This window comes from Dicentrarchus labrax, unplaced genomic scaffold (assembly GCF_905237075.1).
Source record: "Dicentrarchus labrax unplaced genomic scaffold, dlabrax2021, whole genome shotgun sequence".
Lineage (NCBI taxonomy): Eukaryota > Metazoa > Chordata > Actinopteri > Moronidae > Dicentrarchus > Dicentrarchus labrax.
Genome location: NW_026136714.1, coordinates 12,901,953 through 12,927,161, shown reverse-complemented (window position 1 = coordinate 12,927,161; position 25,209 = coordinate 12,901,953). Strand labels below are relative to the sequence as shown.

Sequence of the window (25,209 nt, the reverse complement as noted above, 5' to 3'; positions counted from 1 at the left end):
ATGGCACTATGCCAGAATGAGTCCATATATACAACTCCAAATGAAGTGACTGTAAGCTTTGTAATAATGTCACATCAACTTACAATGTTTGCACAGTAAATGTAGTAAAATCATTATGTAAAAGGTAGAAAAAAATACAGTATGGTCAATTTTATTCAGCTGTTTCTGACCATCTCATATGAACCGCTTCCCAAAAGGACCGCAAACACACATTTAGTCTTAGCTTAGGCTGGGTAAAATTTTTGTCTAGATTAGATTGACATTATCTGAAGGAATTTGAAAGGGTTTTATCAGCTGTAGAGTTTTCTCACTTGATAAGAGGAATCCCTCAAGAAAGGAGGGAGCCTACGAGGTTTTTACATGACAACAGTGATGTATAGACAGACACAACTATAGCTACAATCTGTCAGTGAAGCAATTATGTCCCGCAGATAAACACATTTATAAACAGTTACCATTTGGCTTCCCATGGCTCCCCCTTTAAGTATCCTAACTCAGCCTAAATCTGCTCACACAAAGCCTGACACACACGCTATGCATGCCTGCACACACACGCACAGAAAGACATACAGTACAGTAGTGTATACAGTCAGTGGTTTGTGAACTGTGAAAGGGGCGAGGGTTTTATGAAAGTGGTGACATTATAACAACCTGACACAGCTCCATGGCAACCCACCTTGAAGGTCAGTGTGTGTGTGTGTTTGCCTGTGTGCATTTAGTGTATAGATACAGAGTATATGGGGATCAGTATGTGTGTGTAAACAGCTGTAATGCAAGTCTTAATGATCAGTACTAAGTGTTTGTTTGTCCTCTTTTCATCGCTGCTTTTTCCTCTTTTCATCCGTGCTTCTATGTTTTCTTCTACCCACATGCTTACCCTTTCCCTTTATGTTCCCCTCCATCTTTTGCTGCTTTTAAACCTTCATACATGCCTTTCTTCTTTTTCCCTCCTCCCACTCTGGATCTGCCTGCCTCTCCCACATGGTATATGCTTCCTTTTATTTATTTTTTGGTCCATCTCTGGCCTTTTTTTGCCAGCTTTCTTACTCATTTCACTCCTCCATCCATCTGCTTATCATTTGTCCTGAGAGACAGAGTGAGACAGGGAGCGAGAGGGGGCTTACATAGAAACAACAGAAGAAAAGTGGGCTGACATTCTTCTGTAATGTGCCTCATACAGGTGGGAAAGAGGAATGTGTCTAATAGCCCCTTCATATATGATGTAGGTCTACTGAACAAATGCTTGCTTCATCCTTTTTAGACAAATCAGGATGGTGATAGAAATAGAAATGCCTGTTCACAAAAGCAGAATAGTGTCCAGTCTATGAAGCCAGGTCAGATGATGTGTCAACCCAGTTAGATCAATAGTTTTGTGTCAGTCTGAAAGGCATGCGTTAGTGTGGGTGTGCAGTAGTAGTTCAGCCATCAGGAGGTCATCTTATTTGATTGGAGGTCTTTAGAATGTAAACACAGGTTCTACTATGTTGAGCTACTGGTATGTTGTTAAAAATTTTAAGACACCTAGACACCTAAATTTAAAGACAACCAGACTCTCATCTGGGCATTGGATTTAAGTGTGCAGATTATTATCATTATCCATATTGAAACCCACAGTTTCTGGGTTTTCTTGCACCTAAGCATTGTTTCCTGAGTACAGTGATCTTCTCAAACGTGACAGAGAAAGTGATGGTAAAATAATGCACATTTTAAAAAGCCACAGCTTCACCCACTTTGAAGTCACTCTTTTAGTGCAACTAAGCATTGCATTATGAGTACGATGCTCTTCTGAAGTGCACAAGAGCGAATGGAAAACGGTGTGTGTTTAACAACTCCCATTCACAATCCAGTGACTTCCTCATCTGCTTTGAAGAGACCCTTTTAGTTTATTAGATTTGCACCAGGGACATTGTGCAATGTCGCCTACTGTTTACAAAGCAAACATGTTTGCTTGCATCTGTGTTTACACATGCATGTTATTGTTTAGTTATGTCACTCATACTTATGTAAGCATTAATTGCTCCACACATATGGCAACTTTTAGCAGCCATGTGGGGTGTTTGTGTTTATCTAATCTCCTGGAACCCATTCACTGCTAGTTGGCCATTCAGAGCTCAGGGCAGGTAATGGAGCACCCCACGGACCAAGGTTTCAGCTATGCCCCCATCTGTATAGGATGTCCTTCTCTCTCTCACACACATTAGGAGGACATGTTACACGACTCAGAGCCGTTTCATTGCTCCTGTTCTGTCTCAGCTGCCAAATACCTTGTCACTATAAAATAATGACTTATGATTAATGGAAAACACGTCTCTCATTCAATGATGTATAACTATTAATTGACACTAACTGCCCATGTGTGACCGTGCATAAACTCGCATGCATCTACGGGTGCACACACGCACCCACTCTGGTCCCGGTAAACATGTCAGAGCGTACAGTATTTACAAAGGGATTGAAGTGGGTTTGGGGGCAGCAATGATTCAGGAGAATGGCCCCAGGGTCTGACAGGATGTTGGGGGATGTGTCATTTTTCCCTGACTCCCTTGGTGACGAGCAGAGACATAAAGAAATCCTTTTACACACAGAGAGATATACACAGACCCACATACACACACTCAGCCATTCTCTCACATATATAGCCTACACACATCAGTGTTATACACCCATAAAAATGGTTGTTTGGCAGAGTAGTGAGTAGATGAGCTCAGAGGAAGTATCTGTCTTTTTTTTTTCTTCTTTTCTGTTTTGGACTTGAGCTGCAGCATGTTAATGCAGACTACATCAAACACTCACTGGAGCCCTACATCTCGCTGTTTCACTCAGCACCAAGAGCAGAACAAGAACTTGTCTGTCACTGCTCTTAATTCATTGTCTCCCTGGGGCAAAATGAGCACTGACGGACATAAATGGCAGAAATGAATATCATAAGATCACAGTCAAGGGTGGCGCTGGTGGTGGTGGTGGGAGAGGAGAGGAGGGGGAGAGATGGAGACATGTAGAAGAGGGAGAGGGACAGAGACAGATAGGAGAAATGTAAGAGAAAGGATCAAGATGGGAGGATGAATGAAACTAGATGTGAGAAAGAGAGATGGAAGGAATGCATGGGTACGTCCCTGTGTCCCTCACTGCTGACAGTCAGTATATTATACTGGGCTGACCACCTGCTCTGAGCCTGCAGTACACCCTCCATAAAGCTACAGCAGATGGACACAATAAAATGCACCATGACCAGCAGCTATGCACTCATATGTGTGTGTGTGTTAGTCCATTACAGCACATATCCCGTATATTAAAATATGCCTACATTCACATACAGCCCAGCCGCCCACCATGTCCTGGAGGTAATACAAGTAATATGTGATACTCTGTAGGTCTGATGTCTCCGCGTCTTCTCCCCATCTCCCCTCCCAGAGCTGTAAACCTATCGGCCAGTTAGCCAGCAAGGAATGTGGCTGTCAACTCATATAACAGGCAACACTCTCAACATGCTCTTCCTCTGACTTCACTGCTGTCTCCGTCTCCTCAGCCATCTCTCTACCTCAGTACTTGTATTTTGGGGGTTGCTTCTCATCTCCTCAGAGTTTAATGTTCTTTGATTTTTAAAACACCTCAGAAGGCGCTACAACCAAAGCCAAGTAGAGCAAGAACGTGAAAAGAAATCCTTCATCTTCAATATGTCGGTCAATATTGAGCCTTCCTTGAACTTTAAATAAGATTCAACTGAAAAAAAATAAATGCAATATGTACAGCAGTATCATGAGTTTTTCTGTAACTAATTCAGTATTTACTGTGCCCAGCAACACACTGTTAGCTCTGAGCACATTACACACACACTCACAGTCATCACTTTGGGACTGCCACAGTGCGTCCCTGCCTGGACTCCCAACATAAGTTCACCGTATGTAATCTTTTTGAGCAGTGTTTGAGCCCAGTTACACTGGTAGAGAAACAGTCTGTTGTGTATTACGAGCTGTAATATGAGCACCCCATAAGGTGGTATTGTCATTTCTTGCCAGTCCCTCAGACAAAAAAGAAAAATGTTTTCGATCTCCAGGTCCCAAAGAAAAGAGAATTGCTGAAATGGTGGTCTGGTCAAGAATTTAATTTTATAGTCAAGATGATTGTGGAGTGGAAATAACTGGATGCAGTTATCGGTCCGTCACCCCTCTCCTCGCTCTCCATTACATTCCTTTTCCATCAGTAATAACAACGCAAAGACCTCTCTGGATAGAAGTCTCTGTCTTTGTTCCCTCTGTCTCTCCCTATCTTTCATTTCTTTCTCTTTTTTTCTTGCTCCCCTCTCCCTTTCATCTGCTGACCCCAAACCAATCATGTGTAATTAGACAACTGCACAAACTATATCGAGAAGTGTTTGCGATGTGCGTTTGTGGCGTATGTGTTGAAAGGTCCTGAACAGGCCTTTGCATGTGTACTCTAGTCAGGGTTCAGCCACAGGTCATCTCCTCTTGGCTAAACATGTTTTCCCTCTGGACCAAAATCAACAAATGATCTTTCACTTTAGGAACACGCACACATATACACACACAGACATCTGCGAAAGCATACACACACTCAACAGGATATCACGGGTTTGCCTTTTAAGGTCCCAGTGCATTTTTCGTTTCTAGGTTACTGTGATTTGATTTATCAGGCAACAGAACATTGCCTGAGGATATTGAATTGAAAATATATCAGATGTATGAATTTCAACAGGGAGAGGTGAAATAATGTAAATAGATCCGATTTTGGGGTCACAAGCGGGACGGGGCCGAGCGAGAAACTCAGACAGGCGTAAAAAAAACAAAAAACGGGTAGAACCGAAGAAAATACAGAGAGAACACAAGGTAAAAGAGGTAGAGACAAACAAAGATGATCTTTTATACTGAGGTAGAGGGGGGCTTTGACTTTGTAATGCATGCAGCTGTCAGTGTGGTGTAGGCGCTACAGTCTTGACAGTTCTTGTAAAAGTCTCTGCAGCTGAAGAACATGAGGCAGGATTGTCTCAGGTACCTCTTTTTTACATAAACGTTCACCAGCATTTTGTCACTGTGCATTCATCAATTGTCCATCCTCATCGTCAAAATGTTGTCACTACAGTTTTGCAGTGAAACCAATGACAAACTTTCTCACAATGTGTGCTGTATTATTCACAGATCTTGGCTTGCATGGTATTGTTCATACTGTGCCGCCCTTAAGGCCGGGAGAAAAAACAACATAGGAGACAGAAGACAAGCATTGAATAGTGAGAATTTTCTAGAGTAGCTTTTCCCCTTACTAAACAAGCAAAACATTTCATACTCAATCTTTTTAATCCACTGGTATTCTGTTAGTAATCACTCTCTGACGCTCCTTCTGGGTCTCACCTTTGAGCCGTGGTATTTAAAGCAAAGCGCTGCTATGCCAGCACATTGAAAAGTTCCTCTTTCTGTTGAATCTCACTTATTCAACTGGTTAGATGACTTGGATTGCTCTCTGCCTCTACCTGCCACCAAGCTCTTGCTCTCCTCCTTTTCTCTGTCTTTCTCTTTCACTCAGGTTAGCTATCTCTCCCTGTCCTTCTTGCTTTCTGTCTGCAGCCACCAGTGCACAGCTCAGAGAAGTGGCTGATGGGAGTTCATTGGGTACAGTGTGTGCGAGCGCGCAGGGCCTGTGCCTGTATGAGTAGTAGTGTGTGTGTGTGTGTGTGTGTGTGTGTGTGTGTGTGTGTGTGTGTGTGTGTGTGTGTGTGTGTGTGTGTGTGTTTGTCTCTCTGTGAGTGAGTGTGTGTGTGCACACAATGTCACTGGGCTGTGTAATTGAAATGGAAATGAGCCAATCAGCGACTGCAGTGGTGTGCCACCTTACCCTGCATTCACTTCACTGTTCCAGCTCTCCCAAACTCACTCTCTCCGTTTGCGACTCTGTGTTTGCGTGAGCATGTGTCTCTATGTATCTATGTGTATGTGTGTGTGTGTTTGTGCTGACAATTCTTGGCCCTTCAGTTTCAGCCCTGAGGGTCTGAGGAGGTGGTGTGAAAATGTAATCAGTTGGTAATAAAGATTATCTCTTGCTCTCTCACTGACTAATACACTAAAACATACACACATACACATGCACCCACGCTCTGTGTCCAGCTGATTTCCCTGGCTTTGTGTTGTGACCCACAGCTCACTGGGACAGCTGTGGAATAACAAAGACATGTAATTATCACCATCTGACAATTAGCCTACCATCCAACTTTGCTCCTTAATTACCTATTTTACTGCTACAAGGCCTCCGCTGCCACTCTATGCTGCCACCGCTGCTACTCTTTTCTCACAAGAATGGAAAAGATTGTCTCTCATGATGTTGCCATTAGTGTGTCGTAAAATAGGGAGTGATTGTGGTGGTTGGGTGCTGCGTGTGCGTGTGTGTGGCACTGGGAGAGCAAGTGAGGGCCACTCGGCGCCAACTCCATCTGGACAATTTCTTCTGTGATTTGTACCAGCTTTGAGCTCTCAAAGAAACATTAATAGAAATAAACACGTAGGAGATCACAGTAAGGATTCTGGAGTGTACCAGTGAAGTGATTGGACTTTTTGGTGTTTAATTATAACGCATATTTATTTATACATTGCATATTGTTCAATTGAATTAGCATGTATGTCATTTCCTAAATTATTAAATTATTTTCCCTCTGATTTGACATGTTTTGTAAAAACTTAAATTTAGAAACAGCCGTAAACAATGTTACATAACATTTATACAAGGTCCAACCCATAGAGCAGCAAAGACACCTCTGATTGGCTAGATGGGGAATCTCAACAGTCATTTTATTGGTATTTATTTATTTATTATTTATATCTAAGTTTAATTTAACATTTACAGACAGAGTAAGGAAATACCATTTCTAATTGGCCAATTTAATAATATTTTAATGCATTATTCAAATATAAGTTTAATTATATTATATTATAACATAATATATTATAACATAATATGCATTTTAAAATTCACCAATTTATCCTTTATGCTGAGAAAATTTTAATTATTCTTGTAGCACACTCCAGAAACTCTATCGCTGACACACGCACACACAAAATAGCCAATTTTGATGCAGCTTTAATTTACATTTTCTTTTTTTCCCGCTGGATTAGTTTCTCCTGCAGTATCTCTGCAATTACTCTCTTCTATTGATCCCTCTGTTACTGTACCATCTCTCTTGCCTATATTTCACTCTTTGGGATTCTAACAGACCACATCCTTGATTTACGTCCCATTGGTGCAACCTCTTGTGTGTCCTTTGCAGAGGCTGAACAACGCAGCGGTTTCCCCCCTTTCGACTCAAAATAGGGGGCTGTTCATAGAACAGCAGCAGCCAATTAAAGCTGCCATTGCTATAAACAAGACACGGGCCACATCTAAAACTACCACATTAGTCTCTCGATAACAGGGGTTTTATAAGGACAATAAACACAGCTTTCTACAAAATACAATAAGTTTTCCAGGGACATCATGATGATAATCCTGCACTGAATAGACTTTGAGAAACATTTATAGCATTGGCTGCACACACAGTCATGTCATGCACATGCAGTTTTAGTTGAATCTCCTTTAATGATAAATGCATGGTTGAATGACTCCTGCAAAGACTTGAATTCACTGGGAGCCTAGCAATACTATCTGCAATATTCAGTCTTGCTGCCTCTCTTTTTTTTTTGTATTACCTCACCCTCTTTTGGAACCTTTCTCTCTTTTCTCTCTCCCACCCTGTCTGTTTCTCACCCTCACTCTCTTTCTCACTCTGTGCCATTAGCAGCTTCTGGCTGTTTCACTGCTGTTCCTTTGCCAATGTGCCAGGGAGCTCGCTGAACTGATAACACAAACCTAATGTACGTGCGTAGGTGTGTATGTGTGGAGGTGTGCAATGGGTGTGTGTTTCTTGCATATGTGTGTGTGTGTGTGTGTGTGTGTGTGTGTGTGTGTGTGTGTGTGTGTGTGTGTGTGTGTGTGTGTGTGTGTTACATGTTACAAATGCCTATCCTGTCCCTTTTTATGTGCTCACTCACCCAAATATCCCCTGCTTCATTTGCAGTCAGGTCCACGAGCCACTATTCTGACTGCTGAGGCAGGGAGAGAAGGGCAGCTGAAACATCACACACAGACACACACACACACACACACACACACACACACACACACACACACACACACACACACACACAGTGCACATACAGTACACACACACAAGCTGGGGTAAGCGGATGGGAGGATGTGACCATTAAGTCAGTGACATTTTAAAGCAGTGAGAGAGATGCATGGCTCTTCCTGGACCTCCACAGACATGTTTTAAATGAGATGTTACAGATGAGCTACTCCATGCCTTGGTTGTAAACACCCTCACTTTGGTATTTACCCTACACGGGTAAACACAGAAAAGCAACATTTCATGCTAGCTCATGCTCACATACACACACACGCACATAAATAAATACACAGAGCAGAGAACCAGCAGACACACATGATCACATTAATGAGAAATGGCTGCGGTTCGATTTGTCGCTTGATTGTTACATTAATCATTCGATTACACCAACATAAATTAAGTGACAAGTGAAGGCGCCAAAGCCAGATTTTGCTCAAATTGCTATTTGATCTTCAAAAACAAGTGGTCTGGTTTGCATTTTGATTGTAATTCTGTGTAGCTTGTCTAGACATACTGCAGATTGAAGTAAGCGCAGCCAAGCAGGATAAGCCTTTTCAGTGCATATACGGTGATTTGATCTTAGAAAAATCCATAAACGCAAAACATGACGTTGAAATAACGAGCAGAGTTGTAGTTTTCAATAGAGAAAACAAGAGAGCAGCAGGGAAAAGGAGGATGAGGAAGAGGCAGAAGAAAGTACTGACATTTTATACCATTATGCAGCATAGTATTTCCATCTCTATCTAAGATGTTTGTGATTTAGTGCAAATCAATAAAATAAAACATTTTTTGGGGGTATATTTATGATTTTTCCAGGCAAACTGAAAGAATTGTTTAAGAAAACAGCTCTTGCTTTTTTAAGAATCATATTTGTCTCAGAGGTTGCCCTCTATAATTAGACCCTCGATTCTAAATAGGAAAAACTCCCAAAGAATAGTTAATGGTTAAATAAACTATACTAAATAAGAAAAACCAATGGAGGAGGGAGCCCTCTTCCAGGATGATAACAAAATTATAGAGTCTAAACATATAAAGAATATAGATCCCGGAGGATGTCAATCAAACAAATAGTACCTGAGCCACACAACCTCCTGTCCGTCAAGGAAAAATGACAGACTGCACAAACAGACACGACTGCATGGCGAGAGAAAGAGGTCACCATGTTGCGGCTGTACTGCTTCAGTATGTTAATCCTGAGGCTCCAGAGTCCTCAGGATAAAAAAGTTTTAGCCTGTTATACGCTCTGCCCCTTGTGCATTCTGGGGCTTGAGGAATCCTTCTTAAAGACAGCGGTGGCGCTTTTCAATTAAAAGTTTTGTCAAAACTCTTGTCAGGTTGTGCTCTTACAACATTAACGACTGGGTCTCAATTATAAACTTGCACCACCTGGCTTATGGGTGAAATGAGTCAGTGGCACCAGCTGTGTACGTGTATGTGTATGGGTATCTGTGTGTGTGTGTGTGTGTGTGTGTGTGTGTGTGTGTGTGTGTGTGTCTACTTGGTGCAATTTTGTGGTTCTCATAGTTACTCAGAGTGCTTCAAGTGTGTGCTAAATTGAGGGCCTCCCCAGCATGTTTACAGGTGGTCAGTGTTTTCCCCCTGTGACACCAAGGTTAGGATCATACCATCCTAGACCCGGAAAGAAACTCACAACACAGGAATTGCTCTCTAATTTTGCGAAAATTCCACAGGTGAGAGACATATTTGTGGGCAACAGAAGAGGAAATTGTGTATTGTGTGTATGTTTGTGTGTAGATGCGAGCTTGTGACAGTGTATGGCCTTTTGATGAATCTGTCTGTATGTATTGAAGCCCTCTGACCCTGTGTGGCCTGTTCTAGATCATTGCAGTTGTAAAGATGCCTCACCGCACAGCCCTCAGAGACAGCCAGGCTCTGTATTTTTCCTATCATGACATTTACTGTCTGGATCCATCCTGTATCTATGATTATTTCTACTTTGCACTCAGCCTGAGGTTATCTGTCTTTATGTTGTGTTTGTAAAAGAAAGTGTGTTTTTTTTCTCTCTCTTAAGAAACCTATAATTGTTTTTTGTAAGCATAATTTCTCAGCCTTGGATACTTCAGTTTGCTATCCAGATGTGTGTATGTGTGAGTAAATATCTTTTGCAATGATAGATTTATAGATAAGCCAACCCACCCAAATTTATTGAAGCCAGAAGATGAGAGTGCTGGCGCTTGTAAATTTCCACACAACACTGAAAGAGTGCAGAGAGATCAAACCGGCATTCTCCGTATATATGTGCTGAATTCAAACAAACTTTTATGCATAATAACTGAAGCTCTATTTATGCATCAACACAGATGCATTACGATTTTAGGATGTTTTTAGAAGTGTGTGTACATTATTAAAAATCAGGTGGTCTGTAATTATACTTACTTTGTGTAAATATCAAAAAGTTAACCTTTTCCCATCTCTGCTCTTTTCTGTTTTGCAAACAGGTTCCATCGTGGGGACTACCACATTGACGTGTGCATAAACGACTACCTGGATGTCTATTGCCCTCACTATGAAGACACGGTGCTCGAGGAGCGGACGGAGCGCTATGTCCTCTATATGGTTAACTACGATGGCTACAGCACGTGCGACCACACCGCCAAGGGCTTCAAGCGCTGGGAATGCAACAGGCCGCACTCCCCGAACGGGCCACTCAAGTTTTCAGAGAAGTTTCAGCTCTTCACTCCCTTCTCCTTGGGCTTCGAGTTCAGACCAGGCAGAGAATACTACTACATCTGTGAGTTTTTACAGTTCTGCACACAGCATACATACAGGTGGATGAAAAATGTAAAGTTAAAAAAAACCCCAACATGAAGTGTTTTAGTAAGGTGTTGGGTAACCAGGAGCAGACAGAACAGTTTCTCTACTGGAGGGATGGAGCACCATTCTTAGGCATAATTCCTCATTTGGTGTTTCAAAGACAAACGCAACAGCCTGAAATTGAATAGAATATGACTCACTCACATCAGTTTTATACTCCAATTCAGATGCAAAAATGTTTCATAATAGGATAGAGGTTACACACAGAATAGCGCTGTATTGATTTGCAGTGACCCTTCCCTTTAAGGAGACAAGTGGACCCTCGTCATATTTCTCCTCTCGTTTCTTTTGGCTTTTTCTTTAACTCATCACACTCATCATTGTAAATATAACAGGAGTAACATATAACGAAGTCTGCAGTGATAGCAATGAGACAATTGCAGCTAATTAATGATATTATTAATTCATTTGAATATTATTTTCATATCAATATTAGTAGTATTATTATGTTGTGTGATATCCCTCCAAAATCTGCACAAAATCCCACACGCATTCACAGAAAAATGCCAAACAACCTAACCTGAAATGAATTACAGACCCAGACAGCCCTTTCCCTTACCTAATGTTTTTCTTTTAATACAGCAGAGCAAGAGACACACACACACACACACACACACACACACACACACACACACACACACACACACACACACACACACACACACACACACACACACACACACACACACACACACACACACACACAATCCCTCACCCATGTTTTCATAACTTCAGCACAGAGCTTTAAGAGTGGCATTACAGTGATCCGAGCAGACACTTTCATGCTCTGCTTTCAGCCAAGCTTTTCACACTGCTCTCATCACTCGTGGAAAACTCTTCCCTAAAATGGCAATGGAATTCAAGGGGGAGTTAAATTGAGACAGTTTGAAAGTTACAGCTCACAACCCCTGCTGCACAACACTGTATCCTTCAAAAAGGAGTGCCCTCCTCTCTGCATTATGTTATGCTCCCATTCAGCTCGCGTTAGTTGTTGTCTGCGTCTTGGCATAGGAACTGAGTTCATCTGAAGTTGAAGCCCCTGGGAAATTAGGTTTTATCAAAGCAAGGTGATAGAGTGGAATTGAGTTGCGTTTGTCCTCCCACTACAGACTATTCCGTGCAGGGGAGACGGAGGAGTCACTGTCAATAGGCACAGTCACCGCCGCTTGCTCCAAACACATTTGTCACAGGGATAGGCTGATATTACAAGGAAGCACAGTTATGTTCTCAAATGGGTGGCATTAAGGCAATATCATGCAGTGTAATGCATTATTGCTTCAGCTGTTGAAGGAAAAGTTGAAAGATTTGTGCACTTTGTGGGCTAATAAACATGTATAAATTCCTTCTCAGCGAGGGGGTGTCCGTTTTGACAGTTAACACCCTCCCGCTAAATACTGCTGGTAATACTATACTTGTATCTGTTTATCTGTACAATTTGGCCTGTGGTGTTAATGCAGCTCAAGGTGACTGTCAAACCCGTGCGTCTTTGTGTTTTCTCATTCTCTCTGAGACGGCGTTTAAAGAGTCCGCAGCGTAGCTGAGGTGAGCTCTACACACTGAGATCTGTTTTGTAAATTGGCACCTTTTTATGATGCTGTTAACCTGACAGCCAGCAAAGACTTCTGTCCGTTATTCATTTCACGTGTTTTGCACTTCCTCTCCCTGCTCTGTAACACATTAGAGTTAGAGACTGGATTTAAAAAAAAAAAAAGGGGAAAAAAGCGCCTTCCTAATGTTTGCCGTTGTTTCCGTGGTGAATAGGTGTTTTCTCTCAAGCTTGTCCACAAAACAAATCCTTTCCAGAGGGCTTTCAACAACCAGGTGTTTGCCCATTTGTCTGGTAAAAGTAACCAGATTTTCCTTTGCTTTTATAGCCAATTTGCATTGACACTCATACTAAATGAGACGAGGGAAAAATGGAATTCTCCGAAGTTGGGAGCGTAGATGGGGGTTAGCGAAGGGTTATACAATTCATCTACTCCCTCAAGTCTCCATTTCTAACTTTTTTTTTTCCATTTCTGTTGAGAGATGCTTGTCCTAAGGGCTGGATTAAATTACACTGCGACCGACAGGGCTTCCATGGAACACATCCATTCTGCTGTAGCACGCCATATTGGTTTAGTTGCCCGAGGCTTCATTGGCTATTGAATGATTCTAGCGTATAGCCTCTCTGGCTACTGTGGCGGATATTAAAGTCATCTACCATGAAGTCATCTGACATGTGATTTCCCACTGCCATTGTGTCCGGCCTGAATGTCCATAAGTAGCAGAGGAGATGGTTGTTGATGGATTGGACAGAATTCATCCAGTGGACAGAATGTGGGGCTAGAGGAGGAAGATTGAGAGAGGTGGAGAGTTAGTTACATTACTACACCTGCCAATTCATCTGCAACATCTGTTTCAATCGCTACCATCATCATCATCACCATCATCATCATCACCACCACCACCACCATGAGGGAGTCTTCCTCACCCGCTAGCAGCAGCAGGTTGCATTGGATTACATCATTTTTATTCTCCTTTAATCTTGAGAATTTAGTGATAAATACAACTTTCTGATTGAGGAATACATAAACAGGCTGCAAAATTAAATCACAACAGGGAATTTTTCTAAAGAGTATAACCTAATAAATGTAATTTTCTCAGGGATTACATTTTGGCTTAATATACTAATATTAAAAATATTCAGGATTTAAGACAGAAAAAATTGTCTCACACTTGATTATATCTAATCCTTTATCTCTAATCTTTTTAAAAGAGCAAAACTAAATGCCACAGTACACCAGGAGCAGGTCTGTTTGGCACCAATTGCAACAACATATTGAAATTTGAGTTTTATTTCCCTTGTGTACTGTATGGTTACATGCACACATCATTTGGTTAACAACACCAATAGGTCCAACTGTTGGTCAAGTTTTGCCCGTAGTCTGTTGTCTCACAATAACCCATTCAAATATTCATTTAAATTGCGAAAATGTTAAAAAAAATTCATTTATCGGGTTATTCAGTGTCAACAAAACATTTTGTAACATCATACATAATCTAATAGAAATAGAGCAAAATGGCCATCCCACTTGAGTTTTTCCACTACCTGTTGAATCCCAATATTCACTCTCATTTGGCATTGGTTTGGTCTGTCAGCTATGTGGTGCAACTTCCAATGAGCACACGCTAAAATACATAAAAACTAAGATATAAATAAAACATGATATCTGAAGATACCCTAAAGCAGTAGAGTTGTGACAGGCTTAACAAGTATTTGTCCTAGTGAAGTGCTCTTGAGCTAGATGATGAATCTTTCAGAATTATTAGGATAAATGTGCCTGTCACTGTTTTCAGATGAGTTGAGTAATAGTCAGATAACGTCCAGTGTGCAGACAAATATTCTCTCAGTGTTACAGATACTGGGTAACCATGGTCAGAGTTTACAATATACAGCCAGAGCCAAGATAGAGAACAGTGTCTGTGTCCAGGAACAATACGACTGACAGGATTGCATGCATGTTATTTCTGTAGCAAAGATGGTGTTTACCTTTAGTGCAGCCTTTTTCTCTTGGTCTGCCATACTGGACTCAAATTCTTCTTGCTGGAACATTTTCAATGGTATAGCGCCTGCAGTATGTCAGTGTCTGATAACACTATACTTGCTTAATGAAGTGAAGGCATTGCTTAGCTCTTTTTAACGATAATCATAATGTTATGTGCCCAGGTTGATTTCTGAGATGTGGATGCCTATTGAGCTATGAAAAAAGATATTATGATAACAGTTTGCCAGCTACCTTGTGATGCTATCCAGTCTCATTATTGTTGCCAATAAGAATAAAGACTGTTGTCAAATAAGAAGATATCAGTGTGTACTGCTGTGCATTCGTGAGTAAACATTGATTAAACTCTTAGCTCTTGGTTCAGGCTGTATATTTTAAGGACACTATTAAGTGTTTGTTGTTCCAACATTTTGTGGTTCATTTTTGACTTTGAAAGTTGGCTTTTTTCTGCATGTAGTCCTGCCACTACATGGATACACCACATGATTGTGAACATGGCTGTAAGTAAAACAGGAGAGTCAGGATAATGTTCATGATGTCTTCCACCTGAAATCATCATCACTTGACCTAAGACTTGAACTTGTGAGGTGAGGCTTATAGAAATTAAAATATCACTTTTGAATTAATAGAAATGAGACTTCTTTTAGTTTAAAACTATGTCCCCAAAGTCCTATATGGCCTGCTCTGGTGCACAACCTGATTTCACCTCTGTCATGGGGATCATTAAATGTTCATCTTATCTCCTACTGTGCACAGAATTGTCTTAAGTACCCAAGGCCAAATTTCTGGATATTAAATAATATAAATGAATAATGGATCTCAAACAGTTTAAAATTTTTATTAACTTATTTTTTATTAAAATGAGGTCTGTAAGTACAATTTTAAAATGAATTTGTGTATCAGTGTAGAAATTACACCCCAAACAATGCCTACAAATAGCGTCAACACAGCAAAGACATTTCTACTGTATAAGATATGATGACATTTGCAGCTCAGCACAAACTCAGTGGTCAGACTTTGCCCTTGTAGCCCATTTGCTTACATTGTGTGAATGCGTAGTGTAGCGTAGCTAACAGAGAAAATCTTATGCATCATTACCCGCTGAAGCTGGCTATACTGCACACCTGCACTAAACAGAAATGTTAATGTGCCCTGAGGCAGAGGTCACTATCCATGAGGCGGAGGTTAGCAATAGTTAACTGTGAATGGGCTCATGTACTTCATAGACATAACAGTATATCATGTAGGAGAATTCATGAATGCATTATTACTTTGGTTTTATAGCACGGCCGCAGAAGTACTCTGTGAAGATAGAATATTTATTTATAATCAATATTTAACTGATTTTACTCGAGCATTCATAGAGTAACCAATGGTTAACTACGTACAGAAGGGCAGAGACCTTATATATAAACATTTCTCATAAACACAGTATGAGAATATTAATCATTTCCTCATCTCTAATAACTTTCTGTAGCCAAATGACCTGAGGGAATGTAGGATGAAAAATCTGCTCTCAGTGACGTGATTGATTAGCTTTCTTGTTTGTAGATGAAAATTAAGCTGTCAAATCATATTCCTGCCGAGAAAATGTCCGTTAATGGTGTTTTCGCCCTATGAGTTCGATGCGGGTCGAGGGTTGATTTGTTGCATCTCTGATAAAATTAGAGAGAGGAGACAGGATTCTGCTGTCATCTGCTTCAACAACAGAAACAGCTTAATCAACGCTAGCAGGACGGAGGGAATTTACTCAAATGGAGGTCATAATTCTTCATTTTTGTTAGTGTCAGCCTCTACTCTCAGTCTGAGGCAGGTAATTGAGAACAAGATGAAAGCTGGAGTCAGTCCGGAGTCTGATCCTTCGGTAGACAACACACAGCTGCGTTTTCTCTACAGGTCAACACAAGAGAGGGCAGAGAGCGAAGTAATTCAAGGAGAAATGCATTAAAGATGTAAAATTTACCAGACTGAGGGAGATACCACATATGTAAGCAATTCAGCAAAATAGTAGCAGTGAGTGTCAGCCTCTGTGATAGACAGACGGACGGACAGAAAGGATAAGCGAACAGTTGGAGCAATTCTTGGGTCAAAGTTCACAGTGCATTCATGGTTTAAGTGAAACCCATCTCGCAGAATGCTGATGCAAGCACGTTTTTCTAATATGGACACAATCCACAATCTTGTATTTGAGTGATTTTAATCTGAAAAGGGCAGAAATCCAATATCAGTGGCAGCTCACTGCAAGAGATGAGTGAGCCGAGTTATGGTGTTTTTAGGCGTGTAAGATGTGTGGCAAATAGGAAACCACTTGGTGTGATCATGCAGTGGCAGATTGTCAGCAGAAAATGTGTCATTTTCTTGCCGTCTGACTTGTTCAGTTACGTGGACTGGTACTGCTTGTCACGGAAAGCACAATCGATAACACCTTTGCGTCTTACTTGTGGATGGAGTTATTTTATAGATATTTCTGGGTTTGACACTACAAGAAAGAAGGATATTACATAAACACAGAGAGAGAAAGAGAGTATGTGGCTGATATCAAATATACACTTGCTAAATAGCCAACAAAATCCAGAGGGTGGGCGATGATTCTACCCATGTTTGATTACAAAATGAAACACATTTGGTGAGCCTTCATTCACTCTGCAGATGCCCATAGGCTTATATGCAAAATGTAACACGAGACTAAGATGGATCATAACTACCAAGCTAGCATGCAAGAAAACCTTTTGATATTCATAAGGCTTTTTCAAAAGATCTCACACGGTATTATTCATCTTTAGTGGACTGCAACATGCACACAAACCGATTCTCCAAGACATGGACTACAACTGTGTTCAGATTGATCATAAATCCTGTGGTGCACCATGCTTCTTCAAGCTGCTCTTGAGAGGAGAAAGGAGTAGATATTGTAGAGGCAGCAGGAGCAGCAGCAGGAAAATGGCATTAATGGACAAATAAAATAGAGTCAGGGTACAGTGTATGCAGTCTGTATTTTGTTAGAGCTATGGGAGGTCTGCTAATAATGATAAAGAGCCGGTGCAGTTCCATTTGTGGTACAAGGAGGGCACCTGCTTACGGACACCATCATAACTCAGCCCCTTTCACTCATTCACATGAAAAATCAAACCTGTCATCAGTACTCAGAAATGATCCGACAACATGGAGTAATGTGACAGAAAGCTACGCACACGCACACGCACACTCACACACACACACACACACACGCATGGATGCACTCATGTACAATATGCATACACATGCATGAGCAGACATAGAGAAAAGCCACAGAGATGTCTGGAATGCATTATTATAGTCTTGATAGATGGACGGACATTTCACCAACCGCCGTCTCCCCTGGTTACTACATCATTTCTTGTCTCCCTTTTTAATCTCATCTCCCTCTTTGGACAGTACTACCTACAATAACTAACCTTCCCTGTTTCTCCTTTGCCCCAGTTACCAGTCAGCCATGTGTTTTTGCCCTCCACATTGCATGTTACAGACACATGCCTACTGCACATCTACAGACTGGTGGCAAATCAAAGAAAAACCCTCAATAAAGCATAACAAATTCCTCTGTTTCCATACAGGGCACCAAATGGTTTGAGTATGAAAATGATGTGAATCATATGCAATGGCTTAAACAGTCACAAGATGTCAACCCAGTTGAACACTTATGAGAGATTTTGGATTGCTATGTTCAACAGCACTCTTCTAAACACTAAATAAGGGAAAATCATTGGGTAGAATGCGGTCACAAAACTTCTAGCATATATGCAACAGTGCACTGAAGCCATTACACCTTACTAACACACTTTCTTTTGAAATTTCTAAACATTTGTCACCCATCTGAATATATATGACACATATGAAAATAGTGACAAATCAATCAGTTGGGCTCACTGGCTCCTCAGAAGATCCAGTAACATAAGAATGAATTGTTAAAGGTTTTGGCCACGAGTTTCAAGAGTCCCCTTTCAAAAATAAACTGAAAACAGGCCACCAGCAAGCCAGCCCACTGGCCAGACTAGGCTAATAATAGACCATGAGCTAAGTCACGGCACACTTGTTGACAGCCCTGAGAAAGGCAAGGCGAGAGAGAAAAGTCTCTAATCAAGTTATTTGAATTTGACCGGCAATAAAGTAGTCATCACTTTGTCTGCCCGAAAAAACAGAAAGGCTGTGAAAAGCCAAGAGACCGGAGGAAAAGCGGGGAAGGCAAGGGCCGTGATTCAGAGGGCACGAGGTTCCTCTCAGCCTAATATGAGTCATGCATTTAAAAGCCGTCTTCAGGAGCTGATTATGATTCACTAACACAAAGACAAGGACATTTCATCCTTGGCCATTAAACCATTAACACATATATTATTAACCCAGTGCATTAGTCATTATGTTTAATTGGTTATTGCTCATTCATTTGTACTTTTTCATTCCTCCTATATTGTAATACATTTACGTACACACACACACCCTAACACAGTTTTTCTCGTTTATCCAGTGGGTGGATACTTAGGCCATAACAATAATATTATGATTCTATGGGATACACTAAGTGCAGTAATGAAACATTATTATGTACAGTGATTTATTATTCGATGGCTGCTTTAAAACGCTGAACTCCCCCTTAGATTAATAAATCACCGCATTTATTGTCGTTTGAGTGTGAAGACATGAATGAGTTGATGAAATTCAAGGGGTTTTTAGACTTTCAATCACTTGCTTTTCATTTTCAAGAAGACAGAGCAATTTGTTAGATAATCACGATGTGATCTTTCAGAAAATTATGATGCTTATTATACGTTGACATAACAGTGGAGAGATATAATTGTATCCCTACACCATTGCATGATAGTTGAGGAAACTAGTGCCATATTTAATTAGGCATTAATTCACTTTTCAACTTAATTCTCTCTCCCACTCCTTGCTCCTCTCACGCACTCTCCTCCTCGTCGCTCGTGACCTCGTCACCTTGGCGCAAGTGGCATGAGGAATGACTTCGGTTCACTTTTGGCGGAGGTTGAAAGATGCAAGGAAGGAGCAAAAGGCCAACTATCACCGGGGGGGAGGGGAGTTTATGTTCCCTCGACTGCCTGAACCCAAGTCCTCTTTCACTGCTCCTCCCAGCTCCCTCATTCCCTCCTATTGTGTGTTCGCTGTAGTAGCATCTGGTTAATGGGCCTCTTCAGTGGATAGTCTCTTCCATCTTCTTACATACACACACATTTTGTGCAGGCGTACAAACACACATACAGTACAGATAGTTTAGTTTTCCCTCTTTTTAAGACGTCTTAGTGGAAAAGTCTGCTGCTTTGGAACTGGTTGAATGTGTGAAGGACATTTTGTGAAGGACATTTAGTAATTTTGAGTCCGTCTGTACACATGTACAACTTCCTATTGGATATAGGTTTGTATTGTATGTGTGTGTTATTATAGGCATTAAAAAGATTATTCTGGACAGTGCAGCAGTTAATATTAGCTATTGGAGGGGTCATATAAATATTGTTTCTCTCTCTCTCTCTCTCTCTCTCTCTCTCTCTCTCTCTTCTCTGTCTGAAACTCACCCTGGTGTCTTGAATTCAAGGTTTTCCTCCATGTGTTCAGTTCAGCATTGTCCTCCTTTGACTAATTCCACACCCTGAAACTGAAGGACAAACGTTAATGAATCCCAGCAGTGATTTCTGTACACGGAATAGAGGAAATGTATTCTGGCTGCAAACTGTCTAATTAGCTAGATGAAGACGTGGGTAGAAGATGGCACAAAGGTTCTAGAAAGTAATGCTGTGTGTGTTTTTGTCTATGTGTGTCCTCTCCGTTGGACACCGGTTTATGTACAGACTGCTGGACCCCTGGACCTAAACTCTGACCAGGTTTGTACAGTGCAAGCCACATCCAATCAAGGACAATGCCGGTGGCCTTTTTTTCAGAGAGTTGGCAGAATTAGCTAGCTAGGAATGCTCAGTGTTGGACACAACATTACAGGGCATTGTGTTTGACCGGTCCCATCCTAACAAATAAGCAGGGATCAAAGGATAAGAGCACCATTATTAAAGCCAGCTGGAGACCTGACGCAGACTAGAGGCATGCTAACATGATGCTATTAATGTTACATGTTCACGAGATAGCATACAACTCTATGCAATGCTTGGCTTTTCAAACGTAACATGACAAATACAGCTACACAAACAGTTTGTTGTCACAGTATGTATTACAGTATTTACTGATGTTGTAGTGGACCACTACAAAAAAAGAGAATCTTAAACAAAATTGTAAAAAGAGGAAACCGGAAACTTTCATTTAATAAATGATTTTAAGCCATTTGTGGCATCTTGCTTGCTAATCTGCAATATTGCATTAAGCCTTGTGGTTGTGCTGATACTGCCAAATGTCCACATCTTGGCAAGAGTTCACTGGCAATGACAAGACTCTAGACAAAACCTGATTGATTTAATGTTAACAAAAATAATAAACAAAGCCTCTTATAGCAGTTTGATTGACTCAGCCTGCATTATTCTTATACCACTGAGCTATTACGCCTCCTCAATGATGGATAAGGAATCAATATCCTACCATGATATTATCTGCTGTATTTAGTCAGTGTAAACTTTGCTTTTAGCTCCCTATCACTCCAGACACATGGTTTTATGTCCTCATGTCTGGAATGTGCGGTTCACTCATTCACTGAAAGGCAAAGGAAATGTGTTTTCCAGATAACATTACAGTTGCAATAAAGCTTGGCTTGGGCTGTGATTGAAACAATACTGTGCCTAAGCCGCACTGAGCCCACCTGTTTGTTCTTCCGTAATTGGATTCTGCTTCATTCCATTTGCCTTAATGCTGATGCATAATGCAGTGTACTGAGGGGACCAGCCATTACCAGCCAGGGGACAAGGCTTGGAGGAGTAACCCGACCTCGCCCCCCCCCCACCGTCCTCCCCCCACCACACCCTCTCTGGGACATCTTTTCAGGGCCTCTGTCCTTCAAATCAGCCACCCTCTCAGGCTGGATGGATTGATGGTCGAGGCCGTGGGCCGGATGGGAACCATAATAGCAGGTGTTGATGTTACGGCCTACAAGAACAATAAGCTGGCCCTCAGCAGCATGTTAATCCAAAATAAACAGGCGCTGGCGTGGGCGGTTTGGGCCACGGGTGGAGGGATCCTCATCAACACAGAGAGCATGAAGAGCTGCTACCAAGAAAGGAATGTAGAACCAACGCTTAATCTTTCCTTTGTAGTGAAGAATGTACAGCAACACACCTCAGTCATCTGCGGCATGTCAACACAATAGACACATCCAAGCTCAGTTGAACTCATTTAGTTGGCTTTTGTAGTCACAGTAGTTGAGCAAAGTAAAAGTGTGGCTGGTCATTGTCATATGCTGTATTTATAAAAAGCATAGATATGATAGATTTTTTCCACTGTAACTATATAATATATAATTGGTGAACACTACTTTGATCACTGTAATTGTGATATCTGTTCACTTCTTGCACCTTATGTCCATAATTCTCCTTGCGTAGGAGGTGGATAACGTGTTACGGCCAAATCTATAAACATCGCAACAGCTTCACAAACTGTCATCATGACAGAGACTCCCACATGCCTTTTGCCATTTTCATCAGGGCCATACTTCTCTCATGATCAGCTGCCTTTGCTAAGTGGCTGGTGTCGATGGCTGTGACTCAGCTCTGCCCACAACAATGATGAAGATAAGACATCTGGAGACGGTGTGTGCGCACACTTGGCCGTGTATGTGCACACATTGAAATTGGGAGCACCAAGTAGTGGAAAAAAGAACTGGAGCAATAAGAAGAGTGACATAAATTGTGTGGGTACTGGTGTGTATATATGACTGAGTGGGTGAGCGGCGGTGGTCAAGGTTCATTAGGGTGTCATCGGCTGCCTCCACACTGAAATAATAAGGCTCTCTCTCTCTCTGTCTTCCTTCCACTTGCTTCCCCCTCTGCATCTGCTGAATATGAACTGAGCTGTGAAAAAGGGCATCTGATCTCATGCCACCTCTCTGGCACACTGACACATGACTAAGAAACAGATAACAGCTGATGAAGCGACAACATTAAAATGGTAACAGCAAGGTCAGGAGGTGAGAGGCATAGAGAGAGAGAGCTTGATGAGCTGTAGAGAAGGCATTGCAAAATAAAAGTGATTGAAAGAGTGTGTGGTATGCATTTGATAAAATACTGGCATCTGGATCTCAGGGTAAATCAGGAGTACAGGTGCATGCGAAATGCAAGACAGGATGAGATGGATTTCTATCTCTGACCCCTTCCATAGTTATTAGTCAATAATTTTAGCAATGAACACATCAGATATCACACTACAGAGACAGCTCACTGCTTTTTCCACTGCCTCAACATAAAATAGATCCTGGCACGTTGATTGCAATGCTGTGTACAATTTGTATCTAAAACATTCTGCAGAAATGAGAGAATTGTTATTTTACACAATATACAGCAACACTTCCAGACAGACATGAAAATCTGTATCTTGTGTATATGTGCACACATTCATTGGTATACGTACAGTAAATATTATAAAGGCAAATCAGTTGAGCTTTGATGAATGGGTATGGCCACGCTGACAGACGAGGAGAGAGGGTGACACAGCTGGGAGGAAGGGAAGGGAAGGGAAGGGAGGGGTTAGGTAAAGGTTCACTAGAGAGGAGTTGACAGATCCCAAATGGTAGCCTTTGAAAATGCTTGGCTTCATTGCATCAGCTGTGGAATGATCCACAGAAGACATAAAATGATGCCCGAAAGACATCTCAGTGGACAATATCTCTCTGGAGCTACAGGGGATAGTATAAATGAAAACCACTTCTTAGTAATATAGCATTATATCACAATAGTGGGAAAAGCCTGCAATGTTTGCTATGGGGTCCTGACACAAGACAACAGCATGTATTTTTAAACTACTGTACAATTTCCTGCTATGATGGATGCACGCAGTATGCACCCACCATGCTCCAACTGACATGTGTTTGACCCCTATCCAGGAGACAGCACCTGGTGCCTCACCACAACACCATTAGTGGTCAACCACACACACACACACACACACACACACACACACACAGACACACAGAGACACACACACGCACACACACTCCACATGAGATATTTTTAGGGCATGCGATACAACCACTATGGTAGCTAACTCTCATGGAGATTCACACCCCATGGGCTTGACAGGAAGGCATCCATTTCCTGACAGCAACCGCAAACCATCCGCACATGCAGCACATACATCCTCCGTGTGTGAACTTTGTTGAGAGTGTTGAGGTTTTTAAGACAGTTAAACACATACATGTATTCACATAAAGTATTAGCACAACATGATATCTTCCATTTTTAGTGTTTTGGAAAAAGCCAAAATGACACAAATTCCTTGATCCCCCCACTAAGCTGCTGCCAGTTGTAGAATCTAAAATGCTACAATTAAACTGTAAGCAAAGCACTCCACTTTCCCTAGAGAGATTTCCCTACCACATCTGCAAATACTTTCTAGCTATAATTTCACAAGAACCATGACTAACCCTACAAAATCCACTTAAGAGTCAACATTAACTATCTGAAAGTTCATTTTCTTCTCAATGAACTACCTCAGTTTTAACTGGTGTCTACGGTGAAGAACACATATTCACTATTAAAAATCAATTAATGTAGAACTGTATATGAAGAAAAACATTGATAAGTTCACATGTGATTCTGCATGTAGTATTACATTAACACCCTCCTTACCCATGTCTTCTGCATTGTTTTCAGCCTCCACCATTGCTGAGAACGGGAGAAAAACATGCCTGAAGCTCAAAGTTTTCGTCCGACCATCAAGTAAGTGTTTGCATGCAACACAAAGCTTTGTAATAGAGCTTGTTGAAGTACACATTTTGGATTGAAAATCAAAACAATTTATGTCTACCTCTCTGGTTACCTCACTTCCCCCCCAATTACCTTTTGCTCACTGTCCAACATATCCCTTTCATTTATCACAAAACTGCTTTACTTGCTAAGAAAATGTTATTTTTTTAAAAACATGAAAAGGATGATAGATGATCACATCAAATGAAATCCAGGTCCCTTCATACCTCATCTGAATGTTGCCATGAGCTTTGTTGCTTGGGATGTTTAATTTCAGGGCCGAGAGGGGGGCTTCAAATGTCACTAACCTATTTGGCATAAACCTCTAATGATCTCTCATTCTCCCTATTTTCTGTTATAGACAGCTGTGTGAAAACTATAGGCGTACATGACCGCGTTTTTGATGTAAACGACAAAGTAGACAATACATTAGAACCACGAGGTTAGTATGGCTTCCTGCTTTTTTGATTGTCTTCAGTATGACCTCCATACATCTGTACATGTGTCTCTTGTTCTGTGCCTGTTTCCTTTTATGCTGTTTGTCTGGAAGCTGATCTGTCCTTCCACACCCTTGCCTGATGCTTCTCTTACACTGATTCTTCTCCAGAGTACCAAAGTTGTGTCATGCTACTGTTGCTTGCATATTATATATATATATATATATTGTATGTTGAAATTATGAAACAAAATAATACATATACATATATATATAGTTTATATATGATGACTCATAGATGTGCATGTTTTACACTTTTCAAACCTTTTCACAGATTCACACGTCATC

General features: G+C 41.2%; 1 protein-coding gene across 2 annotated transcripts in view; it reads left to right on the top strand.

Moving 5' to 3' along the window:
* The window catches only part of efna5b (ephrin-A5b), a 94,732-nt gene that overhangs the window by 63,868 nt on the left and 5,655 nt on the right, over positions 1–25,209 (top strand). The window contains exons 2-4 of one of the 2 annotated variants that reach the window (XM_051422570.1): positions 10,624–10,916; positions 24,333–24,398; positions 24,787–24,867. In XM_051422570.1, the coding sequence (XP_051278530.1) occupies positions 10,624–10,916; positions 24,333–24,398; positions 24,787–24,867 (440 nt within the window). The remainder of the gene's footprint in view (positions 1–10,623; positions 10,917–24,332; positions 24,399–24,786; positions 24,868–25,209) is intronic. The other variant, XM_051422571.1, reaches the window with a different exon arrangement.